The 11,253-nt window shown below is 30.0% G+C and overlaps 1 protein-coding gene across 1 annotated transcript; it reads left to right on the forward strand.

Moving 5' to 3' along the window:
- Window positions 1-1,332: 1,332 nt before the first annotated feature.
- Window positions 1,333-11,253, forward strand: LOC111030530 (protein pellino). The gene is made up of 10 exons (XM_022310062.1): window positions 1,333-2,135; window positions 4,965-5,042; window positions 5,153-5,282; window positions 6,550-6,651; window positions 7,269-7,490; window positions 7,565-7,753; window positions 7,833-7,931; window positions 9,059-9,304; window positions 9,369-9,490; window positions 9,973-11,253. The coding sequence occupies exons 1-10, from the start codon at window positions 2,125-2,127 to the stop codon at window positions 10,085-10,087; spliced, it is 1,314 nt and encodes a 437-aa protein (XP_022165754.1). The 5' UTR covers window positions 1,333-2,124; the 3' UTR covers window positions 10,088-11,253.

Genomic DNA, 11,253 nt, shown 5'->3' on the forward strand with positions numbered 1-11,253 from the left:
GTACCTACATTATAATTTATAATAACTCTAGTCTCTACTTAAGCATAAAAACATGTTACACGACGAGTATAAGTACCAATGCACCATATAATGATATATAGGTAAACTCGTGAAGACAACTACGAGATTGTCTATGTGCATACATAATAATAATAGTAATAATAATAAATTCGCAGTGCCATATTTATGCAAGGACAAATGCATTGGGCCCACTCAAAATAGAGGGGCCCACAGACTTCAGGCGAAAGGCAGAACAAATTAATTGTACACCTACCTTCTTATAATACTTTGGGTAAGCAAAATAGATTTGGATTTAACTTGAATATTTTTTTGGTTTATTGTGTAATGGTTATGCCCAGAAAATGTAGCAACATTTATGTTAGCACTGAAGAAAACAGAGATGGACAATTTGGAGCTGAAAACTGTAAGTTGTACTGGGACTATGAATTAGTAGATCAGGCCCTGTAGGCCCTCAGCATCTACTCATAAGTCAATCTCATAACCATAATATACCGGCGGCGGCGGACAGATAAATCATATTATAATATTATGTAGAGCGTAATAGTAATGCTGAATAATATATTAATATGATAATAAAGAATTATCGCGTACGGGACAAGTGAATATACGTTGGGTAGATGGTAGTAGGTACACACTACAACAACGCCGAATCGGATAATAATGTAGTACGTGTTTTTTTTACTCGGTACGCTCGCTAAGGTATATGGAATATAGAATAATATGTTGTTGTTGTGTAAATAACAACAACGATGTAAACGTTGACACAAAGCGCGCGACACGCCACACGCACACATTTCGGTGTCATGTGTCGCACATCTTCTCCGCCCGCCACCACCGCACCGCCGACCGGACGCGACGAACGGCGGCAGCTGCGGCGACGGCGACGACGACGACAACGACGGTCGCTTTTGTAGTCCGTTTAACCCGCCGCCGTTGTCGCTGCGCACACCTTTGTATAAAATAATAAAATAATAAAATAATAATTTATTTTCCGCCGACCGAACCAGACGAGGACAAAATCGTAGTCCCACCTCACACCACGAATGCCGTTTTCGCCGGGGAGAAACAAACGAAGGCAAAATGAAACGAAAAATGAAAAAACAATAAGCGAATAGCCGGCAAGAAGTGGTGCTTGCTTGCTACAAGAAAGACGCTCTACGCTCATTGCCTTATTATTATTATATATAAAGCGGTGGCGTTCACCACTACCCACCCAGCCATTGACTAATGTACCCCCCACCCAGACATACGCACACGCACCCGCGATCGGCCGCCGCCTCCCCTGCCCATGGTGTACACCGTACAAGTGTACTGTACACCGTAAGCGGACAGTCCGCGCGTTAACAATCCGTGACGTCTCGTATCATACGAACATAATAATATTCGTAATAATCGTATTCCGTATTATTATTATCTCCGTCGTCACTCTCCGAAATAATCAGTAATCACAATAATAATAGTAATAATAATAATAATAATAATAATAATATTATAATAACATAGTATTACAATATTATTATTATTATTGTGATATACGAGTCGATTGTGCTTCGCCGTTGGTCGTGCGGGTCGAGCGGATCGACGTCCGACAGCCGACAGGTCAAAACCGAACTGTACGTGTTTACTGCAGCTGCAGCAACCGCTTCGTGCAGTACAGCGGCGTACGTGTTGTACCCACGGAGCTGTTGAGACGTGTTCGCGAGCCGTATTATAATTTATTACTATATATTGCCGAGTGCTCAGAGTGCTGACACGGCCGTCGCCGATCGCGTTGTGTACTTGTGTGTCAGTCGTCGGTGCGTTATTTTTTTTTTCTCAGTAGTTGCGTGCTCGTCTACGCTACTTGTAGTGTGTCGCTGTCGCCGCGCGGCCGTCCACTCGTTTCTTTGTCCCTTCCTGTCCGCTGTGCGCAACCGCTGTCGGCCGGTGTCCTCCTGTGCGGCTGTGCTTGACATGACCAGTACCGCGTAGTTATGTGACGACGACTGTGCGCGACACCCCGTCTTGTATATACACCTACCTGTCTACACCACAGCGACGACGAGTTTTCCGATTTCCGTTTTGTGTTCTTCCACTGATGTTGGCCGGACGACTCCGAGCAACATGGTTAAAAGGTACGTACAGTGTATATTTGTGGTTTGTCTTGAAGAGTCAGCTTTTGCGGGGGACAGGTGGATATTTTGGTTTTGTGACCTTTGTGTTGTTCGATTTTGTTTCGCAAAAATTGACCTCAACTTTACTCAATACTACTGGAATAATAAGTTGGGCAAGGTGCTTATGTGTTGAAGTATCAAGTACTGTTTCCTGTCTGCATAGTGTTTCTATACGTCTTTTCTACTCATTGACTAGTTGTATTCAATTTATATTTCATGTTTCAGTATTATTATTGCTTGGCTATCAGTAGGATCAGTAGGTAATATATTATTTCTATAGGTAGGTACATATTTGGGCTCTGAATCACAACGACATAAAATCTCAGTGATACTTGTTGCATCTTTAAAGTTTTTCTGTTTGCATAGGCATTAAACATGTTTTGTTTACCATCTTCAGTGTAGCTACCCCTGTCGCCTTTATTTTAGATATTGTTTACATTTATTAGTCATATTTTGTTGTACAACCAAAAACACCTTGCCCACCTAAATTATCCTCAATATTATCAGATTAGTTTCTCTCTAGAGACCTTCATTAAGACAGGTGACACACATTTCAACCAAAATAATTCATGTAATTACCACCGTTTATTAGTTCTGAACTCCGTTTGAACTCCTGGTATCGAAACTGTTAGTTATTTCATAATACATTTGAAGACTTTTTTATAAAAGTTAGAATGAAATGACTACTGACTAGCAATTCTAGGTCCTCCGTTATAGGCCAGGTGACATTGCTGCCTAAAGTGTCACTTATTAAATTAGTCACATTATAATATAGTTGCTAGTAACACCATTGATTATAAGCTAACAAAAACCAATAAAGACACCTGAGATAGAAACACATTAATTAATTTAGCATTAAAAAAATAATAATGATTGATTACCTACCTAGGATCATGATATGTGTACCTAAGGCTAATAAAGTTAGGTAGCTTATTATGCAATAAATAATGAGTAGGTTAGGTACATTTAAACTTGAGGTTTTGAAATAACTTTAGTATTGATATGATCCATATTAATATTGATTACATGATACATACCCTTTATCAATTAGGTTAGGTAAAGGAAAAATTATCGAAATCGACTATTTAATGGGATGCATAATTATAGGTTGAGCCTATAAATAAATTTAATTTGAATCATCAATTTAGGATAATTTTCAGTTGAGCCGCAATTTCTTAACTAATTTGTAACCATTAAGAGGACTCCAAACCCGTATGTCCTGTCTCTGTCTTATAAACATACAACATAGCAAATTTGAATGCAGCAGAAGCAATTTTGTATTGCTTGTTTGACACTGGAATGGATTAGTCTATTATCAAACCTAAGGGTAACAATATTATCCAAGACATCTTATAGGCCTTTATTGATGTTTAAATTATTATGAATTAAGTTAGGTTAAATATTACAATAATTTCTCATACGCATTACTCGTCAACTACCTCACTATAAAATAAAAAATATCAATAATAGCCTATGAGATCCTCTAGATCAGTCATAGCAAGTTTGTGGCACATTTGATGTTATTGGAAGGCGCATTAGCATCATATAAATAACATACCTGATTTGACACGCAATAATCAATTTTTAAAATTATATTATCAACATTATCAATTTAACTACTAATTTTTTAAAAACCATATTTCAAAGATTTCAAGAAACATTCAGTAGGTTTAAAGAAGAATTCACAAATACCTGGCATATTTATTAAGCCATTTATCATATCGATACTTGATCTTCAAAAATATAACCCTCAGATGCAATTAGAAATTATCGAACTTCAAAATTCCACTTTTCTAAAAGAGTAAATATAAAGAAGTGTCTGGGGAGTTCTCTGTCAATCAAATTATAACATTTTGGTAATGTGTACCCAAGAAATATTTTGCTCCATATATATTTGTAAAAAAGTCTCTCTGATGAGTTTTATAAAAAATAAGTAGGTAATAAAACCATACTAACAAATTCTCAATTTAAAGATGTAATGTTCATATCTTCAACAAAAGTGAACCAAACTACCAAGAGATAAGTCAAAAAACAAGTTCAATAATCTAATACAATATCATATTTTTGATAATTCATATAGTATTAACAAATTACTTAAGATGAATTAGGTACCCTAAATATAATATATTGTCGTATTTTATTTATTGCTGCTTTAGGCCTTAGTGATTAATTAATTAATATTTAGTTTAAATCATACTTATAATTTATACAGGTGGTAACTATGGGAGAGGGGATTAAGGACATAGTCCCTTTAGACTAGCCCATAACTCAAAAGTCATTATGAAATGACATTGAAGAATTAATTTTTCATTTTTTGGTGTTGTTTTGCATTTAAAAAATTTTAGAACTAAATGAGTGTTATGTAAATATTATGTTAACGTAATTAGTTAATTGAATATGAAGTGACATTGTTGGTATATAAGTTTTTGGAAAAATATATTTTTGATCCTGAGTTAATATTCTTTTTTATTAGACTTTTAAAGTAGATATACTTTAATAAATCCAAAATAATGTTTGATACCTACTTGAAATAAAATGAAAATTATTTGACTTAGATATTCTCATTTAAAATTTATAAAAAAAATTATTATTGTAAAGTATATGGAATAATTAAATGACAAACTGGCTGCTTGATTCAAATACTAGACAATCCCATGAAAAAAAAAGGCCATATAAGATCCCTATACCGCATTCTATTATTTTGTCAATTAAAAAAAAAATATTTTCCTGAAAAATTACGATAGTGTATTTAAATAGTTAATTAATTTAATGTTATTGTGTTTATTTCAGATCTGATGCAACTGAAAAAAAAAATGGCTCATCAAAGCATGAAAATGCCATAAAATATGGTGAATTGATTATACTGGGGTAAATATTATGTATTCATTTTCTTGTTTAGCACCTATAAATATTAAATTCTTATTGTTGGTGCTTAAAATATTTATTTTTATTTTTATGACTAAGTTAATATGTTTTAGGTATAATGGCCAGCTAACAGCTGGCGATAAACGGAGGAGGCGTAGTAAATTTGTTTTATGGAAGAGAGATGTAGCCAATGGAATTCGAAGATCTAATCATTATGTTGTTCCCAGTCCTCAAAATTCACATGTATGTATTTCATTAGATTTATATAAAACAATAAAGTACCTACTAGGTATTTTTCCAAAACTGGAAATTGATAGCAAAAACTATATTAACATATAATTAAATTATATACTGCTATGATATTATAAAAGTATGCCACTATACTCTGTATAGCCAAGTGCCATTCTCTCAGGAGCTATGCTTTATCATTATAACAACTGCCTAGCTTGCAATTTGCTAAAATTAACAAGACAAAGCAATTTTTTCATAGTGGCCAATCGTTAGAAATGAAAACTGATTATTTCTTTGAGAAGTGTGCTCTTATCAAACCGTACAAAAATTGATTGCTCCCTGAGGTTACTCTTATAGGAGTTGGTATACAATCAATTAATTATTAAAGTGGGTAGCGAATATTCACTTCAAGAAATGTATTCATAAAATCAACGAAACAATTCATTTGTCTAATATTTGTATTTTAATAGTTTAATGTTTTACTTACATGTAAATGACTGCTTTAAAACTAAAATAATTATTTCAATATGCTTCATTAATAAATTTTATTTAAAAAATCTAACCACAAAAATGAATAACAATAAAATAAATGCAAGTAAAACTATTAATACTTTATAATAGTAATATAGATATAGTATCAATATCAAGTATAAGGTTTTTGGTGAATCCTCACATTATGATGAATTGATAAATATTTCAAATCTCTATGGTTACTTATTTTTGAATGTCAAAAAAAAATTTTATTGAACAAAACTGATTTTTATTAAATATTATCGGTTTTCCCTATTTTTTTTTGTTTTTTTCCAAATATTTTTAAAAGTACTGGTATTTTTTAATTTTTACCTCCCAAATGTACCAACTAAATCTAATTTTCTACAGAAACTATCCTCAATGATAAAAGCATGGTTTCTTCTATAAAACGTGTACACAAAAAAGAGAAAAAAACTCTTATCATTTTATAATCAATACATCATCATTTTAGAATCTAAAATAATATTATTTGTGGACATTATTAACCAAATTTATTAAAGAATCCTGCAAAACATACTGATACTTGTAGATCTTTAGCTTACTAATAACTTTATTGTATACTTTTATTTAATTATGTACATGTAATCAATGACAGCCTTGATTACTGACTACAATTTAGCTCCCTCGCTCCTCAAATAAAATTACTTATTGATTTTAGATATAGTCCCCCATGGCTGTAGCCCCCCAGAATTTTAGCCCTAGTTTCGCCAATGCATTTAGTGTATAATGTATTTTATATTTTTTTTAGGCAGTGCTAGATAAAAATCAACATAGTATATCATATACACTGTCTCGGACAGAGGCAGTTATAGTTGAGTATGTAAATGACGAGACAACTGACATGTTTCAGGTAATAAATTATAATCCTATCTATATTAATTATGAATAAGTACTATTAAAACAAATTATATATTGACTGTTTGATCTACTTTACCTATAAAAAAATAATTTGGAAGTATTAAAACTATTTTTCAAATTTTCAAATTGTTATAAGAAAGGCAAAGATTTTAAATCCGTAAAAAATACCTTTAAATGCTCTTTAAATAATGTATTTTTAATTTCAAAAAAGTAAATAATGCTAAAAAAATGTTTAAACTGTCAGAAAATACTTTAAATAGTTAATTAATCAAAAACAACCAAATATATTGTTTCTGGTATAAAAAATGATAAAAATGTACTTATAAATCTAATATAACTGAAGATACAAAAGAAAATTTTCATTTTTTATAGTTGTATGATGTATGAAAAAATGTTGTACTTGAAAAGTATTGTTTTAGAGCTTCTAAAAAAAAAAAAAATGTAATTTAAATGATATTCACGGCCTAGTAATGAGTTATAACTATTAATTATAAATACAAAATAATGAATTTAATTTTAAATTCATAGGACTAAATCTACATTTGATTGTAATTAATATATATATTGATGTAATATGTACCTTGTTTTGTATAACACTATTATTTGTAGGTTGGTCGATCATCTGACTCACCAATAGATTTTGTTGTGATGGACACAAATGCAGAGAAGAATGCAGCTGCTATTAATAACCAACCAATTGTTGATAAAAAAACAGCTGCAGCGAGCACTATATCTCGATTTGCTTGTCGCATCATTTGCGACAGGAACAATACAAACATAGCTCGTTTATATGCTGCAGGATTTGATTCTTCTAGAAATATATTCTTAGGGGTAATAAGATATTAACAATTTGTCTTTAGTAACAAAATATTTTATTTTGAGTTGTTGGTTGATTCATAATTTAGGAAAAAGCAACTAAATGGAAAGATGGTGAAGAAATTGATGCACTTACTACAAACGGGGTATTGGTTATGCATCCAAGTGGAAAATTCCATAAAGGAAATACAGAACCGGGGATCTGGTTGGAGGTTTCAGTGTGTGGTAAACTTTTTTCTTTGCGTGGGTCTAGATCAGCTCAACTTAAAGGTGACATGGTAAGTGACATCTACATCACACCATTGTTAAATGTATACCATATAATATAAATTTATAATTAAAAAAATTATTTTTTAGGTTGATGGTTCCGATAATATTTTAACTGACGGAACACTAATAGATTTATGTGGTGCAACCTTGCTCTGGAGGTCAGCAGAGGGGCTGAGTTTATCTCCTGTAATTATAAATGATAATTAATGTTTTTTGCACCTATAACATAACGGCTCATTTTTTTTTGTCTTTTACATACATTTTCATTTCAATTAAAAAAATTGCAATTTAATATATAATTTAAAGTTGAAATATTATATTAGACTTAGAAAAATGATACAAGATTTTAAACACTAGAATATACTGTATCTAAAATAAGTTACATCTCTAAAAAAAATCACAGTAATTGAATGTAAAATACTTAAATATTATTTATTAACTTAGTTTACTAACTTAGTATAACTGTAAGTTATACTATATAAACTTAATAAAATACATTTCACAAAAAATGCCCCAAAAATAAGAATGATGTCTTTAGCCAATAACAATTAATGTTTCTCACTGGGGCCACATTAATTTTTATTGATAATAATGTTTTCATACAATCTGTAACACTGTTATATGTTTGTTGAATTATGTTATATTGTTAATGTACTACTGTTTTAAGAAGGCCGATTGGGGTTAATTCATACAAACAAATAAACTAAATAAAAATCTTATAATATTCAATATTGATATAATGTCATTTATGAGCTTTATTTTTAGTTAAGTTAAAATTGAAAACATGGTTATATTATCAAATACCTAAATTGTTTGAACTACTTTTTAAGAACTTTATGATCATCAGCTTAGGCAAATTATTTTAACACAATTTGTGTTTCTTAAATGACTTAAGTTAAATAAATAATATTAAAAATATTGCCCATTTCTGTATCATAGTAAACATGCTTGACTAATGTTGCATCATGCTTGTTGTCATTGCTCTCCTTAAATAACATTTAAATTAATCAGCCAAATCTGTACCAAAAATACTTAAATATGCATAAATATATGCAGTGAAAAGTTTCATATTTTAAATCTCTATGCCTCCAAACATATTGTGTACTTAGCATATTATATGATCAACTTGAACAAATATGCAATTACATATAAATCCGCCCTCCACTTGTAATATATTAGTATTTATATTTAGTGTCTAGAGTAACATTTATACAGTTAACAGACAGTATGAACTAACCTTTCTTTTATTGCAAAATAATATAAAACAAGTTATATGCTTCCTTAAATATAACATATTCAATTTAATATTTTAGAGTAGAGAATACTTGAAAAAGCTGATTGAAAGGACAAATCGTGAACGACCTACTTGTCCTGTTGGGCTGTACACATTAGTGTTTCCTCATCATTCGGAAGACCATACCGCTGCGGTCGCATCTTCTGAACTTGCAGATATAAAGCAACAGCCATATGCATACTTGCAATGTGGTCATGTCCAGGGTCGTCACGCATGGGGATTAAATAAAGACTCTAATAGTAGAACATGCCCAATGTGTTTAAAAGTAAATTGAACATTGAAAAATAATTATTTCAGTTTTAAAATTTAATTAAATGTTTAATTTATAGGTGGGCGGTATAGCCAAGTTGAGTATGGGCATAGAGGCTTCATTTTATGTGCAGGATAAAGAAAAGCCAGATTTATACGCTTTTAACCCATGTGGTCACGTGGCTACAGAAAAAACGGTCAAGTAAGACTTCAATGTTTTATAAATTCATATTTTTCTGCACTTGATATATTAACAACTTATATGAACATTTTATATTTAATTGAAAAAAGAAAACAACATTTTTTTATGTTACATTTGTATTTTTGATTTTAATTCCTGATTCATACATTAATTCAAAGAAATATTTTTTCCAAATTAATCAACTTTTCAATACAAATAGTTTCTTTGCTGCAAACTTAATTTCAAATGGTTTTCTTAACTCTATATTATAATAACCTTCTTCTACAGAAAGTTAATTGAGGTCAGGAGGCTGCACCATCCTGTAATAATGTGGTATGACTATGTATATTTTAAGTTAAGTCGTATACTATATAACAGTTAAAGTAAATGTTTAACTTTTAGTTATTATGATACTAAACAAAAAAAATTCAACAGGAAACTTTAAACTTAAAGATGTAAAAAATATTATTATTACTATTATTAATATATATTTTTTTTTATAGATTTTGGTCTAATGTAGGGATACCCTATGGAACCAATGGGTTTGAGGCGTTTTGCCCTTTTTGCGCTAAACTACTTGAAGGCTATCCGGGATATGTTAAATTAATTTTTAACTAAAACTAGGTTTAAGTAAATTTTTTTAAACATAATTATAAAAATGAATAGATTTCTTTTTATAGTTAATATTTATTTTTCCTTGACCTTATAAAGGTAGTGTGATAATATTAGCTTTTATTGTCATTTTGTGAGTTTTACTTTTGTCATTGTTTTTATTACAATTTTTTTTATTTGTATTTTTTAATCTGCATAACTAGGTTGTGCTATTTTGTAGGCTTAAAACAATTTTATTTAACTATTTTTTGCCTTTTGATTTTAGTTAAATATTTTTTTATTTTTTATATCATTTGGTCACTTCTGTGTAGCACCAGTACTGTACTCTCTAATCAATATAATTTGTTTGTGTCTGATTTAAAATTTTACAATTTAAAACAGTGACAATCTATACAAAACTGTTTTTAAAAAATCTCAGTATTAGGTTTAAAATTATTATTGAATATCTTTTGCAATGTTTACAATTTTTGAAGATCTTAACAACGTTACTTTTTGAAGATCTTATTAGCTATAGTTAAATTTAATGACCAAGTTTTTTTTATTAAAGTTGCTATGTGTAAAGTTAAATTCCATCTACTCTATTACATACATTTCTTATAATCAAGAGTCATAAGCACTTTATTATTCTTTTTAATGATGTTTTTAATCAGCATTGTTAAACAAGCAGAAATTAATGATCACCATGGGCTTATAAATTTAAATAATCAAAGCATGAGCACTATTAAGTGGAGTAGTATGTTTGGAGAGACCTAAGAACTTTCAAATATTCAAAACAGAATACTTTGATTTTTATATTTCTAGTAAGAAATTTAGAAATTTTTTTTAGTTCTGAGTGCATTAAGTAATGTTATACTTTCACAATGATGTATATTATTTTATTATGATCACTAAAATTAAGGTCATAAAATGACATCCCTAGTATCTATATTTAAATATTTACTTTTGAATTTATTTTATGTGGAGTATTGTTAGTTTTTTTTATTAAACATATTTTAATTATATAGCTGTGGTTTTAATTAATTTAAGTAATATTATTTAGTTTTCATAAATTTAATGTATTGATTCAATTATTGAGATGTTTTTGTCAGAAGAGGTGCAACTAAAATATTACATATTCATTTTTAAATGTGTATATTCTTTCCGTATTAATAAAACAATGCTTCAAAGTACAA

The sequence above is a fragment of the Myzus persicae genome, unplaced genomic scaffold, assembly GCF_001856785.1.
Source record: "Myzus persicae strain clone G006 unplaced genomic scaffold, MPER_G0061.0, whole genome shotgun sequence".
NCBI lineage: Eukaryota > Metazoa > Arthropoda > Insecta > Hemiptera > Aphididae > Myzus > Myzus persicae.

Excerpts from the sequence above, each read along its gene's own strand:
- LOC111030530 (XM_022310062.1), top strand. Across the intron at positions 5,043-5,152 it reads GGTGAATTGATTATACTGGG|GTATAATGGCCAGCTAACAG; the intron begins GTAAATATTATG and ends AATATGTTTTAG. Across the intron at positions 7,754-7,832 it reads CTCAACTTAAAGGTGACATG|GTTGATGGTTCCGATAATAT; the intron begins GTAAGTGACATC and ends ATTATTTTTTAG.